At 44.8% G+C, this 17807-nt stretch overlaps 1 protein-coding gene across 2 annotated transcripts in view; it reads right to left on the reverse strand.

Annotated features, from left to right (window-relative positions):
• The window catches only part of NDRG3 (NDRG family member 3), a 65829-nt gene that overhangs the window by 6356 nt on the left and 41666 nt on the right, over window positions 1-17807 (reverse strand). For both annotated transcript variants that reach the window (XM_026100116.2, XM_026100115.2), the window contains exons 4-11: window positions 7952-8057; window positions 7224-7344; window positions 6651-6713; window positions 6260-6320; window positions 3991-4077; window positions 3370-3426; window positions 2052-2155; window positions 1507-1572 (exon numbers count right to left, since the gene is read on the reverse strand). In XM_026100116.2, coding sequence (XP_025955901.1) covers window positions 1507-1572; window positions 2052-2155; window positions 3370-3426; window positions 3991-4077; window positions 6260-6320; window positions 6651-6713; window positions 7224-7344; window positions 7952-8057 — 665 coding nt within the window. The remainder of the gene's footprint in view (window positions 1-1506; window positions 1573-2051; window positions 2156-3369; window positions 3427-3990; window positions 4078-6259; window positions 6321-6650; window positions 6714-7223; window positions 7345-7951; window positions 8058-17807) is intronic.

Genomic DNA, 17807 nt, shown 5'->3' on the forward strand with positions numbered 1-17807 from the left:
CAGGGAGCGCGTTCTCAGGAACGAATGTCTGCATGTCAGGAATTTAAGAATAACCACATCCAACGGTGTTTAATGCCTCTGAGGCTGGCTACTGGCCAGCACTGTATTTTGACTTGAATTTTAGAAACAAACAATGTCAGGAATATATTGAAAAATGCCATGATACTAAAGCCTCTCTTGGCAATCAATGCCTTCATATCTGTTTGCCTACACATAGGTAATTCTAATGGAACAGTTAACACTCAACCTGTAAAATATACACAGAAGGCCACTGGCCAAGTGGCTGTGAATTTACAATATTTATTTACAGGTAAAGGTAAGAAAGTATCGGACTAGAGATCCCACTTTGGTGTGCTGATCAAATGGCAAAAATTATACTAGAGTCTACTACAGACCACAGAGCCAGTGAACTACCTCTAAGAACTGGGAGACTGGGAGGCAAGTCTATTGGCGCAGAGATCCAAAATTCTACAGAAAATATTTTAAGGCTTGGTAGATTCCTGTGAATCATTTCAGTGGACAGTCAAGTGCTCTGTGGCTTATAGGTGCCTGCAAGACAGAGAGCAGCACTTTAGGTGCTGTTATGTGCCAGAGAGATTGCTTTGCCTGGAGACCAAGCAGGATTTGAATGCTAGATTCTCCCTGTGCTCAGAGCAGAGGGAAATCCACCTCATTTAGTTTAGCCAGTGCTGTGGATGCCTAAAACATTTCCTGGGACTGGCAGGAGCAGAAGTGTATACAATTGCCAAGAAGTCAATAGCAGCCCCTGTGCTGCAGCCTCTAGCCCAGCCCAGGCATCCTACCTCAGCACTGCAATTCCCAGTCTCCACATGCTTTACACACTTGAAATGGTTTGCTCCTTTTGCTCCCTTGCTTGCAACCTAAAAATCTAATTTTTTTACTTCCTCTGTGCTGATCATCACTGAATCCCCTCCAATGTCTGTTCCTTCTCGGGTATACCCTGCTCTCTGCATAGACTATCCCCTCTCAGATAAACGAGTCACTACTAAAGTGGGAGCTGTCACATGCTCCACATCCCTGCATTGCCATCTCTGGGAGATGTGCAGGTAATTTTTGCGGGTGGAGTGGAGGGTGGTCTGTGGCAACAAACAAAAACCCGCCTCCCTAAAAATAACCCCAAAAAATCATTCTAAGGTGATCCCAAAAGATTTTTGGTTGTCTCACAACAATATGAAATGGGTTACTGAAAATTAATCAACAATCAAACTAACAGACAGCTCAGCACGTCACAGTGCGGTGACTGCTAGCAGGATATACTTATTCCTCTGACCCTGCTTTCAGGAGAACCGCAGCACATTCTTAAAAATAGTGCTTCCAGACACCTCTTGGCCCCACTTAGCTGACAGCACTGCATCAAAGCCTGGGACTGTCTGAACAGTCTTCTCAGTATCGCTACAGAGATTCTTGCTGAGAAGCTGCAGCCTTTCTGCAAAAGGGACTTCATAGTATGGAGCTGATACAGGTTGATGATTCACATTAACTTACTTGAGTGTTTTTGTTGTATTTTCATTGATGCCGAGAACTGGTCTCTCAATTTCCAGGTCTCTACGGCTGGAAGATAAAGCAGAACAATCTTCCATCAAACCAACAGAGGAAACTGGTTATAGTGGGAGCATTCAAAATCTAACTGTGTGTGCTGGCTCCAGCACCCAGGCAACAGGTTACCACTCCCTGTGTTATGTCATGAGCAGGAACTGTTCAGGAGCTGTGGTAGTCACCATCAGAAACTGGGATCCATGCACTGATTGCAAGCCTGCTCTGTGTTTAGAGCAAAGATCTGCTGAATTCTCAAAGGTGCATCCAAGCATGAGGCTGAGCTTGGCTCAGGATAACGGCTGAGGACTAAGCTTAGGACAGAGGGTCACATGGCATAACATCCTTTAGAATAAGATATAAGGTTGCAAAACTACTGAGCAGGTAACCTTCTCTCCTGCTCCCTCTTGCTGTTTGTGCACTTTGTCCTCGGCACCCAGTGGCAGCGAGGGTATGGGAACAATTCTGAATCTAGCAGGAAAAAAGATGTCCTGTACCTGTTGTATGAGGTGAGAAACAGCTGAAGGTTATCTTGGTTAATGTCCTGCGCAATATGGAGTCTGTATGTCTGGATCAAATCTAGATTTGCCTGCAGTTCCTCCTGTATAGAAACAGAAGAAAGACAAGGAACATTATCTTTTTTACATGTAAAAATAAAGCATAAGAAATGATCTTCATAAAAATACTGAAGCATGAACTGGCTCTGTATGTCATTCACCCTGGTGAACAATAATGCACAGGGGGCAATGACCCCAAACTACATTAGTACCTAGGCTACACTATATATAATTGCAACGTGACTGTTTAAGTGCAATACAGAGTAATATGACTATACCTTTACAAACCATAGCGCACATTATGCTGTGGAGGTATGAAGGTATCTTTGGGATGGGGGTCAGCTGACCCTTGAGCCTCACTAATGCTTACACAGGTAAAATTCCCTCTGCTATACAAAAGTTTTCCACTTAAGATTAGCATTAAAGAAGCAAAGCTTTATAGGTAAGCCCCGAGACTGGGAGCAAAGGAAAAATCTCATACCATCACCCAGTTATACAAAGAAACTGCATTCTGATTAAAGAGAGAGAAAAGGAAATGCAAGGAAGCACTACGTATAATGAAGGGGCCCAAAAGTGGGACGAGAACAGCATGTGCTCTAAGCATGAGGAAGCTAAGTGACCCCCCTTCTGGTGCTGATGTGTAATGTTACAGGAAGGCTTCAGGTAAGGGACCGATCTGCTGCAAATCACATACTACGTGCATGTGGCACAAACCCTTTCTTTCAGTTCTCTGTGAGCTTGTTGGATGGGAGCTAGCAAATTCCAAACAGAAGGGTTTGTTGTAGCACAGAGTTCTCAGGAAGCACTGGTTTGCCTCTACTGAAACTGAAGGGGAAGAGGAAGAGAAGAACACAGCAGTTCAGCACCTGGATGCATACATCATCTTACTGGTCAACCCCCAGCACTTCTGTGCTCTGCCAGCACTCAGCGTGGCTACATGCGTCTACAAAGAACCGGCTGCCACTTGTTTCTGCAGACAGTTGGCTGGCCGCACAAAGAAAGGAGTTCTGCAGCACTAGTATGTGAGACACTACTTCCTTCCCAAATCTGGAGTGTGGAGAGTATGGTCCATGCAGGTGTGAGGGTATGCAGGCTCCTCCCTCAGCATGCAAAGCACTGATGCAAGCTTGCCCAGCAAAGATGGCACTATCTGTGGCAGCCCTTATTTGGTAGATTAGTTATTTCAGAGCAGGTGCATAAAAAAGCACAGTTCCATGTACAGTAGCATGGGCTACATTAACAGCTGCTGGTTACTTACATGGCCAAAATGGTGTGCCAAGACAATATCCACTATGTTGGTTGTCCAGCCTGAAAACTGAAGAGGAACCATGAATGAGGAGGAGGGAGAGGAACTGGAAAATACTGTTTCATTACAAATTCCAAAGCAACTCCTCAGATTAATGACAATAACAAGGAAAATTATTCAAAGGACATTATGAAATAAATGCCTGCAGCTTCTCATGGGGGAACATGGATGTGCAAGTCTCCAAAGGAGCCCATGCAAGCTCTCCAGAAACTTAGAATCCTTAATAACTGTAAGTGGCCAAAATAACAGAATGACTAAAAGACCCATTCAACCTCAGCCAAACGGAGCCTGTAAGCACGGCAACTCACTCAGAGGAAAGCTGAATACTCAGCAGCCACTCATCTCCAAAGAGTTTACCAGGATCTCTCATTTACATGTGATCACACCCACTCCTGCTCCTACTGTGGAAGTTGTATTACACCCAGCCTGAGGACACAGCAGGGATGGAGATGAGGTTGTGCAGTTTTGGCCATAAATTGATGAATTCCTGTACTCTGTCCTTTTTCTTCTTACTCTACATAGTGTTCATTAAGCACTGCAGAGAGGAGATACACAGGGAAAGGAAAATCTCACCTTGGATGCTGCCCAGTCAATCCAGCCCTTTGCACATGAATCAATGTTAATAAGTACAAGTCCTTCCACCAAGTCTGGGTGACTGAGCTGCGGGGAGAGAGCACAGGCACACTGAGAAGGATGATACAACCCTTGGAAACATACAACGGTCAATGGCAGGCACAGCAGCCGGAATGCTTCTTGCAATAGGACGAAGAGTAAAATGAAGACTACAGCAGTGAGCTCCCACTGTGCTGCGCTGCCAGCACCCTCTTCAGAGCCCAGCACGAAGCAGGCTCCCAGCCAGGCCCCACTCTCTGGAAGGACTGCTGCTAGCACAGAGGAAGCGACTGTTCACCCAGCACCTGCAGCTTGAGCAAGCCTCAATAGTGCCTTCTGGTGACCCAAGCATCTGGTGCAGCCAGAGAGTCCCAGATCCTGCTCAGGTTTCATGTATTCTAGGACTGTAAGCAGTGGCTTTCTCTGCTCCAGTTTGGCATCCCCAGCTCCAGGAAGTATCTGGACAAACTCTTGTGCCCTGAGAGTACCTCTTTTCATACCCAGAGGAGAAGGCAGTCCTCCCTCAGTGGAGATCTCTGCACTCCTGGGACAGAAACCCAGAGAAAGGGATCAGTCCCATCTCTAAGGCATCTTAATATTGGGGAACTGCTACGCCACGGCACAGTTTTTGCACCCCAAAATCTCAGAACAGGCGTTCTGATACAACACCTCGATTCATAGTCTTTTCATGGTTAAGCCACTGATAGAAGGGCTGAAACAGGATTGAACATCATCCAAAGGACACAAGGGCAGCACATCCATCCTGCATTGCTTTGCAGTTCCCCATCCATTTGGGATGACCACAGCAACATCAAAAGCTCCTGAGAAGTCATTCTGACCCCTCTTGGCTCCACAGGCTTTCAGCCTGGGTTTCCCACCCAGGATGGATCCCTAAACCATTTGGATAACAAGCTGCCGAGGCTGTTATAAGTCTAAATGACAAGAGCTGTGTTTCTAGGCACTAAATTGAGAGACTGAATTAAATATAAAGCTTTACGCCAGCGGTGACTGTGCTGACTGTGACTGTGGGTATGGAGAAAGGAGGGCACCCCTGAGGCCTGCTTCTTCTGCTGGCATCGTCAGCATCCTGCAGTTTACTTTGGACTGGTTTAGGAGAGAGCACAGGCCCAAAATACTTTGAGAATTTCTTGTGATGATGAAAATGGAAATTGAGCACATGTGGAGAACTTCAAGCTCTAGGCTCACTCAAAGGCTGAAATTTTACTACAGCTCCTCTATTGTGTGTTCCATTGCATAGATTAGCACTGGTTAAGTGGAAGGAAGCAATAGTGTCCTCAGCAGGAAACTGTCTGCAATTCAGGTAGCATTGCAAGTGCTTTCTTACACTTCCCTGAGCTGAAGCTAAAGGCTTATTTAATGATCTTCTCTTTAGCAAGACTGGAAATTACACAAGATACACAAGACAAGGAAGGGAGCAAACACCAGTACCTGGGACTGCCCTAGGCTCTCTCTCCTGATACAACATTGATTGAAAAAAATGGGAACGAGAGAACTTTTTGTAGGAGGGGCAGCTACCTGATGAAGCAGCCGTAAGATGCATAAATGGCCATCAGCAACTGTCTGCACTCAACAACTTGAAATAAATTTTATTGAGAACATTAGAGTTTTGTACCCTTTTTTTTAACTATCCTTGAAATATTCAGGCAGGTCGCTGGCAGCTAAACCATGTTCACTGATTTCACATGCTTATATACACTCTGCCAGAGAGAAATGTATAATTAAATAACAATATAAAGCTATCACTCTCCTCTCTAAGGGTGGAGTATAAGATCCTCTTTCCAGTCAGTGAAAAAGCACATTCCTCATCTCTTCCCAGTGCTGGTTCACAGCACAGCACTAGATTAATTGTTTGGTGTCACAAACATTGGAAACAGCATACAGTAACACAGCCAGGGGATGTTTCTGAAGACATGAATATCTTCAGTGTTTCTTCTACAAATAACCAATCATTTTCAGCCTGTATATTCCTAGCAGCCAAGATGGAGCTCTGCTAATTCAAAGACGTTGCTTTCAAACTTTCCACGTCTGGCATAGCTTCAGAGTGTCTTTGGCTGCTCCAGTTTGGCCATCTGGATGTGAAACAGCTCTCACTGGATGCCTGGATGCCTGCTTTAATTACTGCTCCTTTGCCCATGCCCCACAAATGGTCTGTCTGATCAGTAGGAGACCACAGCTTATACAGGTCACAATGGAATGAAAAGATACTTACTGCAAACCTGCTGAGGACATAAGCACCAGCTCCCAGTCCAATCCCAATGATGCTCCTCAGGCTGAAATACAGGCATTTCACAATCAGCAAGGCTATCTTAAGCTCAGAGCGGAAGCATCCCTAGAGACAAAACCCTTCCCCTCTCTGCATCCAGCTTTTCACTTATGGTTCATTTTGAAAAACGATCCAGCAATGATGCAGCAGCCATAAATTGTCTCATTTGGCAGACAATGTTCCCAGCATAAGAACCAGACAGGGTTACATGGGTTAGGAGATGCTCAAGCCTCCTGAGACAATTCACTGAGCATATCAGATGTTGCAAGCAGAGATACAGGGAGGTGCAGGAATAGCTGTAACCAGTTGCTCACCCTGTTTCCTTTCAGAGACTTACTTCAGGTGTGTCAGAACAGCAGGGAGCATTTCAGCCAGTTCATCCATACTGGGATACTGGTACCTGAAAATCAAGCAAGGCTGAAATTAAAGCACCTCCAAATATAGCTTATCAGAGGTTACCTCCCAGTTCTACCCCAGGGCATGAGAGACAAGGAACATCTGGCAGGCATGTGCAGGGGTAATTATTTTGCACTGATATTGTAGTCCAGCCTACAGCATGGATCCCATCCCTCAGAGCAAGACTAACAGAGCTGTTTGGACAGCCAGGCTTCTGTGGGAGGATGGACAGAGTGAGCAAGGAATGCCAGCTACACTGCAGTGTGCTGGGCTCATGCTTAAGTCATAATGCTGGTGCCAGCACTCACTACTAGCAAGGGCCTTACCCAGGCCTCAGTGACAGGAGAGTTCTCTGCCTGCCTCGGGAAGCCTCTTCACCTTCCCACTTCCTCTGCTCCGAAAGATGCTTCCCCACCCAGCTCAGCTTAGGAGTCCCAGTTGGATTGAACAGCACCCACGGTCAGACAGACTGCAACCACATCTGGAACAACAAGGGTCTCCCTGGAGCTCTTACCCAGATGGGAATGGGGGGGCTCCTTCCTGCTGGCCTGGTGCATCCACGTGGCACACAGCAAAATGCTGAGTGATCTCTTGCATGTCCTCGAAGTTAAAAAATGCATTAAAACAGGATTTGTCTGCAACAGAAAAATGAAATGAGACATTTACTGACACGTTTATTGTGATCCACCCTCCAAGCATCAGGGCATACGTCCACATGAGCCCAACACCCATGCTGAGTCTGTGGGACAGTGGATGCTGGGTGATGCGTAACAGTACACGTGGGGTGGGAAAATATGTGGAAAGACCAATTGAGGAGAAGGTCCACTACGAACACTACAGCAGTTCTGTAGCCTTGTAGAAGGGACTTGTCACCTGCCCAGCCTCCACGGGAACAGATGCTTTGTGGCAACTCAGGGTGAATAGCTCTGTCAAACAGTGCAGCAAGTTAGCTAGAGCGCTGTAGTGTGGTGGGTGGATCCACTTCCACCCTGGCCCTGCTTTCGAGGGCTGTTGGAACAGACAGGGGCATGCCACACACTCCCTCTCGAGCAGACCTTTATCTTTTTACTCCCAAATGACCTGCCTCATCTCAGCTCCAGGCCAGGCCAACTGGTCCCCACATTCGAATGAAGATACCATGAACAACCATTTCTTCAGAATCTTGTTTAAAATTGGACTTTCACACACTTGGCAAGAAGACTTGGGTAAGGATACATAGGTCCTGGGAATTCAAGGGCTTACGGTTGAGGCCGATGTCATGGTATGTGAGGATGACAGGTCTGTTCCCCTTCGGTATGCCCCGCATGGTGACGTGGACCACTCCAAAAGCTGTCTCAATGTCATGTTCCTACAGCGAGAGAAGGAGCATCACTGCTACGTGTGCTGGCTGGGCTACAGGGAACCCTAGCCAAGAGCCAGCAGCAAATGCCTCATCCACATTGTGTATTTGCTTTCCTGTCCCCAACTAGTGGCTCAGTACAGCTGCTGCAAGAGTCCAGCGTTACAAGTGCTACAGGTTCACTCCCACCCTCTGCCACGTTCACACCTAATCACAGACCTCCTTCCCAAGCACCCACACGGTCCTCTGCAGCCTCCTGGCAGGCAAGCCAAGCCAAGCCAAACCCCTCAGGCCTGGGCACATCTGACAGCCAACTTCACTTCATCTTTACAGACTGCAGACCTGCCCTCCTGTGCTGCCTACTTAGTGCAGCCTTACCTATTCATCCTTCCGGCAGGGCTTGCCATTTGGCCAAGAGCCTGTCATCTTGGCCACACTGCTACATTAATGTTCACCGCAGCTTGCCTGCAAACCCTGACCTGTCACGCCAGGGAAGTCTGAGTCAGTGTCTTAACCACAGATGACTTATCTCCTGCTGCCAGATTTGGTAACATGATAGTAAAACACCCCTAGGCCCCTCCTGCACTTGGCACAGACACAGGAGGTAATGCTGGTTTCCAGCCAGGGATCTGTGGAGCAGCATGTATAAATAATGGGAAATGATGTGTTTCACAGTCACCTGCTGCAAAACTATGTGCCTTTTCCCAAACAATATATTGAGGTCTCTTTGCACAGCGCCTAGCACAAGGGATCAAGAGGACTGTGAGACCTTTAGGTATAGCTTTGATACACATCCGATACACAAATAAAAGCCACAACCTCAGAATGCTGAAAACAGGAAGTGCCCACGCGTGCATGAGTTTAGCTAAATTAGCCTGCAACCACATTTAGACAACACTAAACTAGGATAACTACAGACTTTGGAAAAGCTGCAGAGACGGCAGTATGGCTGGCTGCCTAGCATCCCTTTAAGTCCTTTCCTTAATCTATAGAAATCAAAGGAGAGAAATGCTCTGATTTACAGATCCTGAACCCCCTCCCCCAAATTATTTTCTTAATACTAAAAAAAAATATATATCTATTTAGGGAATTTGTTCTTGGCTGAGCCTGAAGACAGAACATTGCAACCTCAAAAATACTTTTTACTAGATTACACAAAGTGTGTGAATTTTTAAAACACAGTAATTTCCAATAACTTGAAGCGTTTAGACTAGTATAGAACAGGTTAAAGAGCCTGGCTTGTAGCACACCAAAAACTCATCTCACCCTTTTTCTGGGGATTCCCAAGGCTTGCTGTGGGTCAGATGGATTTAGCTCTTCTACTGATAGACCTTCCTCTCCCCTTTCTTCCTGGGGACTCCAAAGTCCCTCTCCTTCCCCTCAAAAGTGTCGCAACAGGAGCAAGCTGCCATGGCCAGATCATCTGAGGTGGCCTGAAGCTTTGTCCCTACTTGACTTTGAAAGATCCTCAGATAAAAAGACAGGCAGGAATTTTTTCTGTAATGCAGACGACCTCTGACCGCCCTCTTCCCCTGGAAGCAGTTGGGTTTTATTTGCACATATCTATTGCATTGCACATGTGGAAAAGTCAGAGTACCTAGAAAGCAAAAGTTCTGCTTTGTACTCCAACAAGTACATGTTGCTCAGTCACAGCAGTGGCCCTGATTTTAGCACTCACCAAGTTAGTAGGTGTTAACGAGTCCTTTAACAAAACTGGCAGCTTTTGGAGAAGGCTGGGAGACCCAGAGGGTGGTGATCTGTAGTGTGTGCTGCTAAAATGGTGAAGTGCAGCAAGCTCATGGAAGAGCTTGCAACCTCCAGCTGCAGTTCCATACACATCTGAGCTCATCAAATGGCTTGTTGCCATTAAAAGCAAGTCCCTCTGCCAGGTCCGGCAGTTGCTGGTCCCTTCCATAAGCAGCTTTAACTCACTGACCTGCCAGGAAACTATCCAGACTTTTTTTTTTCTTTTTTTAAATCTTGCTTCATTAGATTTCTGCTAGGTCATTGAGTTAAGAAGCTCACAGAGAGGTCTCACAAATGCTGGTCCTGGCTCACAGACACACAGGAGTGCATGGGGCGGTGGAAGTAATAACCCTGCCCTGAGCATGACGCTCGGTTAAAGTGACTCACATGTCTCGTAAAACTGCACCTCCAGAGGACTACAGAGGGCTTTATAAGCAGCAGCAAAAGGTCAACTATCAAACAGAAGCACAAAATCGAAATGGAGTGAACAGCAAAAAAACACAGAAATCAACAAAAGAGCTGATGGCATATTAAAAAAAAAAACAGCGGTACACTGTCTTTTCTGGAATTATCTTCAAAGTGACTGCCAGTGTCAACATGCACTTCCACTAGGAGGAAGACCTAGACAAGGTACTAGAAACAGAAGCAACCACCTCTCTTCAGACGGTTTATTCAAGCACCTCAGTGTGCTTTACATTGCTTTGCTACCCTCTGCATTTTGTGTTTTTAAAAGTTGAGCTTGAGTTTTTTTCTTAGCTCTCTGTTGGGGAAGGAAAAGAGTTTCCCTGAGCTAAGAATCAATCATTTCTCTGCCACTTACCTTGACTTCACACACTGTGTAAACTGAGATTCTGGGAAATGAGAACTTATTGAGAAGATGTCCTTCAAGTCACCAGGAAGCACCAGCCCGAGCTGAACGGTATGCACCTAATCCTTCAGCTATATTAGTACTTCTGCAGTTACTCACAGTGCGTCTGTATGCCGACTTCCTTACACTATTTTTCGTTCTTTCATACTCTACCTCCTATCAGCAATACCTCCTGTCCCCTTAATTCCACTTCACAGTCACGTCAGGGCAATATCCCATCAAGTCAAACCTCATCAGCAAAAGCTACATGGATTTCATATAAACTTCTACTTAAACCAAGAGAAGCCTTAGTATAGTTTAAACCTATTTCACCCTGAATTTGGCTAAGCCCAAATAAGTCATTTAAATAAAGTGAATGCCCACAGAAGAGAGAATACAACTTGCAAAACTCCACCTCCACAGACCTTTGTGAGCAACACTTTGAAAGATTTAAGATGCTAAAGGAGCAAACTTCTTATTCTGCCCTGCACAGCAGTTCCCTTCTTCCACAGCGATAAAGTCTCAGACCTGGGGTGTCAGGTCATTTCTTTTCTGTCTTGCTAGTTCCCAGGCAAGCTGGGAGGCAACTTCCCTCCTCTGCTTTCTCTGATTAGAATCTTTAACTTTTTAAAAGGTTTTTTCCAAGCTCTAGAAAGGGAACAACAGACTCTACAATTAGAGATAAGGGTCTCTGCGTTCATGTTTTTAGCCAGCCACTACGACATCCTGCTGATCTCCTTTTCAAAGTTACTTAGGCAGATAAGACTCAGTTCTACCCCTAGCTCCCAGTCATGTATTTCAATGTCCACTTCTCCAGTGAACTTTATTTCCTCTGTAACTTTGCCCTGTAGCTTTAGGGCTTTTATCTTGATCTATGATTGCAAAGGACAAAGATGTTTTCAGACATCACACAATTACAGCACACACGACTTCCCTGTCACCTACTTTTCTCCAAAACAGCTCTCCTACATATCAAAGCCGAAGGATAGCACAAAGCAAACGCTTAATATAGCGCTTAGGTATTAGCGTTAAGATAGCAACAACAGTGATCCTATATCTTTGTAAGACACAATCACTACCTTGAATTGGCCTGGAAAAGCAGAAAAGGCTATTACTTCATTACTAGGTTATTACTCTTTCAAACACGGAGCAGAGTAATGCAGTTACAATAGATCCGAGAGTCTTAGGTGAGTGAACAGCATCTGGAGGCATAAGGCAGCAGCCTCACAGACTGCACCCTCTGCTCCTGCAGGAACATCCATTCTTCGTATCCGCCTGCCACATACTCCTTCCCCTGCCAGTGACTCAGGGATATCTCCTACCTCGGCCCATTTGCAATTCTATTTGTTGATAGCTGCTATCGCCATTGCTCACGCAGAAATGTAATGTTGGAAAGTATCAGACACTGGTCGTGGTTTCGCAGACACTGTACTCTTTGTTTCTGTCTTCCGTTCAGGCTTTGACATGTTGCACCGGTGTAGCCTCAATGGAAATTCAAGGCTTGTTACCTTGCTGCTGTCTATAACTCCAGTTACGGTCTGAATAGTGATCAGGTTTGTAGTGAAGGAAGGAGTGATGGGAGAAGGCAGGCGAGAAAGACATGGCCAGGAGGTAGTCAGATTTTAACAAATACGTGTTCTGCAAAATAAGCAAGGTGAAGGCAAGAGAAGATGAGGATTTACTCTTCTGTTTTGAGATGCTTGATAATATTTAATTTTCACTTGGGGACTGGAAACTTTATCAGAGGTTTCTCTAAAGAGATTTTATCTTTTACACTTTGTCGTACAACAGGTAAAACATAAACAGCAGCTGCAGACAATTTGCTGTAAATAGGAACAGCAGAAGCAGCTTCACTCTCAGCAGCCTGCTCTTGCTGGCTGCAGGCACAGAGCCTGTGATGCTCGTATGCCAAACAGCAGTGTACTGCTGGAGAGACAGAGCAGAGACACAAGTCCTGTACAGGCAGCTACTATTGATCAACTTAAATCAGAGCTGGAAACCATTGCTTCAAAAATTAGCAATTCCCTTGGGCCATGCGTGACAACAGAAACAACGGTGGAGGACCAGGAGGCATGGAGTTACGCAGAACAGCTGGTTGGACCAAAGGACCATCTAGCCCAGTATTCTGACTTTGAGAGTGGTGGCTTATGGAGCAATAAAATAGAGCAAATATGTCACACCTTGCCACAAAAACTCTTGGCATTTGCATCACCCTCTGACCAGAAATGTCAAAGTCTAACAATGTGCGGTGTGAGGAACGACAACCTTTTTGCCCCACCTTACACCTGTTTGTTTTATGTGAGATCCCCAAGTCCTTGGTTTGGAAGACAGGGAACAACCAACCCCTATTTCCCTGATCCACGGCAGCGATGGCCCAACAGCCTGTTGCGACTCCCCTTCATGCATCTGGGCTGATGCGTTCTGGCCTATTTGGCTAGTCCTGTTACAGAAGCTTTTGCTCCTCCGTACTGCTCTTCTCCTAAACACTCCCAGTAGTGCTCTGTCCTTTCGGAGACGAGGGGGCTGGCAGCATGTCAAGCACACGTGGGCGTGCTGTGGATTTATGCAGCAGCACAATGAGGTTGCTTTGTTCTCTGTTCCTGATTCACAAGAATTGATTTTCTTTGTTGAAAGCTCTGAGCCCGCAGCCGACATTTTTATCCCTCTCTCATAACTTTAAGGTCTTATTCCTCTGGGTTATCATCAGCGCTGAGCTCACCATTTTATATACGGTTGTAGGCTTGTTTTACTCAATGTGCCTACTTTACATTTATCCAAAGGCAGAAAAAGTTTGCAATTCCACCAACACCTTTTCCAGGCCACTGATGAACAGGTTAAAGCAGCACAGCACAGGTCACAGCACAGATCTCTAAGGTATTCCACTAGTGACCTCAAACTACAAGTGAAAATGATTACTGTTTTTTTATTATTATTATTTTTAACCGATATTTTATCTATGAAAGACAACTCCTCTTATCCCATAGCCACCTAAGTCCCTTAAGAGCCTTTCGGTAAGGGGCCTTGTCTTTTGGAAATCCAAATAGGCTGCATCAAATGAATTGCCTTTATTAAAATGGTTACTGACTTACCTAAAGCAAAGCAAACTGCCACTGTCCCTTTGCTGCAGCGGAGGACACACAGATTCCTCAGGCCAGGTTCCCCCTTTCTCAGTGATGCAGTGGCTATAGCTATTGTTACTGCGATTTATTTCCTCATCTTTGCCAGTGCCTTGGCAAAGGTGGAAAACAATTCCAGCATGCTCCTAGGGACAACCTCTCACAGCTACTGACTCTAGAAAGATTAAAGTAGAGATCAGATTGTCTTGCTCTTTGCAACAGCTGCCCTCAAATGTCTATGCATTACTAAATCAACAATACAAACTATGACTATAAGCTAAGGAAAAAAAAATTGTAAGACTGTGAAACATCACCATCTGGTAACTCTTAGCATTACAGTATCACAGACCTTAACACAGTCGGTATCTAAGTGCTTACCACCTCCTCTCTGTGCAAAATTATTTTTGAAATAGTGGGGCTGAAGGAGACGGCTGCGTGGGAAGCAAGCCTAAATCAGATTTAAAGCAACATCTTGAACTAAATTATTCATTTCCGTACAGAGCAGAAATTTATTAATAGAAAACACAACATGATCTATGCAAGCAGGCAATGGTTTCTAGTACTTTGTATAATTGGATTAAGTCTTAATTTAGAGAAATGCTGGGTGAGAACCAAGAGCAGCAGGAGAACGAGGTGTGTAATCTGGTTACATAAACACAAAAGCATCAGGGGACAAAGGTGCTGCTGGGTTATCCCCAACCTATTACTTTATACACAAACATTTGTGTGTTGCTATTCCAAAGGCACATGAGGCTGAAGGATGGATCTAGAGCGTATCTTTAACCCTTTCTAATGCTCTGTGTCAGCCCAGAGAGTAATGGAAAGTCACCTCCAAAACGCAGACCCTGCTACAGAACAGATCGTGGCTCTGCAGCGAAGTGAACTGAAAGCAAGTGACCTATAATATAAGTATGCCTGACAGGTTAGGTTTGCTCTCCCAAATCTGAGAACCCAGACACCTAAAATTTTGCATGTCATTAAGACCAACAGAAATTAAGCAATTAATACTAACACCTACGTGTTGGAGAGGGAGCAATGGTAGGGCTATGCTTCCCTGATCTCCTGCCCTACTCATGTGTTACAAGCAGCAGCTAAAGCCACGGCTTTCTTGTACTCCAATAAAGTATCCAAAGTCATGAGCAAGGCAGCCAAGCACGGCCTTGGGCATAATGTGATGATTCTCACTCCTGCCCCGAGCATGAATCCCATTCTCCCAGCTAATGCTGGAAATTGGAACTGCCTAGATCTGTAATAATTCAGGGTGAATTAAACCTCTTGGAGATCAGCTCTCACGTGCCCAAGTCTGGTAGTGAGTCAGTTTTGGCCGCACTCTGCACCACCATTCTGAGTCAGTAGATTTTCAGCTTTCAGCCTTCCTCACGGGCTACAAATAAGTAAAGTCAATGCCTATAGCCCACTTCCATCACTGAAACTGTAGACTCGAGGAGCCACATCCTGCAGACACAAGGCCAACCCATCCTTCTGCAGAAGCTACAAGCCAACTCCTCCTCCCCTCACACTGCCTGCTAGCAAATCTCTCTTCTCCAGCACACCAAGAGCACTCTTGCCTCACCTGACTGCCTCCCCTTCATTTCCCACAAAAAGAGGATCAAAACCCCACTCTGGAGGAACAGCCACAGCATCATGGCCCCTAGCTCCCCTCTCTTGAAAAGGCAAGAGGTCTGTCCTACTCCTCCCCCAACCCACTCACCAAAGCAATACGTTGAGACAATCCAGACTCTAACTTTCCGCTACCCTAGAACGCAGTCTCCTGAGCCCAGCCCCTTCCTACCTGTATCCAACGAACCACAGAGGGAATGCTTTAGAAGCATCATTGTAACCTCAACCTACAGAGGGAATGCTTTAAAAGCATCATTGTAACCTCAACCCTACACAAAGAGAATCTGAGTGTGCTAATATACAGGCAAATCTAAAAAGGGTTTGTATGTCTGCTTGACCACAGACCACCTTAAATTCCTACAGGCAACTTGGAAGACAAGCCAGGGGCCACACTTCCCTTCCACAGCCAAGGACGTTCCCCATGCAGACCTGATGGGCCTAACTGCATCTCAGTGCCTTGCTGAAGAGCAGGAGCACCTTAAAATTTTCCGAAGAAAAAGCAGAGTTATGTTCTGCATCTCCAAACCTTCAGTGTCCCTGGAAACTAGAACCGAGTCTAACTGCATCTAGTTATAACTAGTATTGCAATTACTTATTAGCTGCTCTGAAATACCATTAATGGGTGTTGTGTAACAGATGGAAACAGATCAATCACTGTTCATGAAAAGGCACTATTCATTTTCTGAAGTCAGGAAGGCGGCAGAATCCCCTTCTCAACCTAAGGGGCATACATTTGTTTTGCTGTAAGAATTCAATGGCTAGAACCAAAAGCACAGGACCTTCAAATATCACATCTGCATCACCAGCCTCCTTAGTACACTGTTCTCACAAGCATACAGAAAGCAAAGCTAATGCTAAAGGAAACCCCATGGAAGAATTTTGTTCATATGTAATACAATTTAAATTACGTTTCAGTCTAAGTCCTGCTAGCTAAAGCTGTCCAGAACTCAACACTGCAGTTTTACAGAAAATGGAGCTTTTTTAGGTAGAATCACAGTGGTGATGGGAATCAGAGAGAAAGCTTCCCAAGTAATAACAATTACAAAAAAAAATGTTTCAAAATTAAATTTGATTTTCATCATTTTTAGCTTTACATTTTTCATTGCTGCCATGGCAGCAATTGTCAAAAATATTCCCTTGATGATGTGACATACTAGTTTTAAAAAGACTAGGAGCAGCTCTTAATCTATTAGACATCAAAAAATATTGCTCTCTGGATCAAAGCATCATCTGTGTTGTAATTAATTTCACTCAGGCACTTTGAACAAGAGAATAAAAGAACTTGATGTACAAATTATAAGAAAAGCGATCTTCAACATCCTAGATAAAAAGCATCAGTGCTGTTGAGAACAGCTCCCCTCGTATTAGTACAGAGAAAGCAAACCCTTCCTCAAAGTGCCAGAGTTTCATATTGTTTCATAGTAAAAAAAGAAAGAAGATACTTTAAAGCATCTTATATTCAAGGCCACTGTGTAGCAATCACAAGCCGGCCTTAATGATTTTTTTAAAAAATACAAACACAGTTTCGATTCTGCCAGTGACGTCGGTCAATGCACATGATGTGATACTTCCAATATCAGCTCAATAACAGAACACCATCTCCGACCGCACAGCAAGCAAAAATAAAGCAAGATCGAACAACGATAAGCACACTTAAAAATCCAGATTAAAAAGTCTGCAACGTAAGTGAATCAGTAAAAACATCTGTTTACTGAAAAATTATACTTTCAATGAAAAATACGGCAAAGAATTCTTCAATGAGCTCTATGGGTAACTCTTCAAACATTTTGCTCTCTTTTACTCTGGGTATAGATGACACCAAGTAAATCTACATTTTCAATTAATTCCAGTAGCGCATTGTAAGATAGCAAGTTTTTGTACAAGGAAGCTTTCATTTCTTCCCTCAATGGTTTAATCATGTCTTGTCTTTTCTGTTTCAGCTGAGCTCTGCATGATTTACTCCTTCCCACTCTTTCCAAAGCTTGTGAGCTTTCTGCAGATATCCTGCCAAATCCCCAAACCATCTCCATGTCCCAGCTCCTCTTCTGCATGCAGTATACTGGAGGGCACAACGCTCCTCTCCCTCCAGGTGGGTGGGAGTCAGCAAAGGGGCAGTACTAGTGAGGGATCAGATTAAACACTAGCTTATGCCATACTGAAACCATAACCCAGCAGTATTTGGATAGTTTTACAAATGTATCAGCATATGCCTTCATTAGCATTTAAAGTAAACACCTGGAAAAGGGGGAAGAGATTTAGGCTAACACAGAACACTTACTTCTCAAGCAGCCAAAAACGGTCTACAGATAATAGTAAAAGCGCAAGCACAGCTCTATTAACCATGCAGGTCACCACACCATCTGTCCATCAGCCACCCAGACCATTTAATCCACCATCTGTCTGCTAACATAAGAAGAAGCCACGCCTCAA

This window comes from Dromaius novaehollandiae, chromosome 16 (genome assembly GCF_036370855.1).
Source record: "Dromaius novaehollandiae isolate bDroNov1 chromosome 16, bDroNov1.hap1, whole genome shotgun sequence".
NCBI lineage: Eukaryota > Metazoa > Chordata > Aves > Casuariiformes > Dromaiidae > Dromaius > Dromaius novaehollandiae.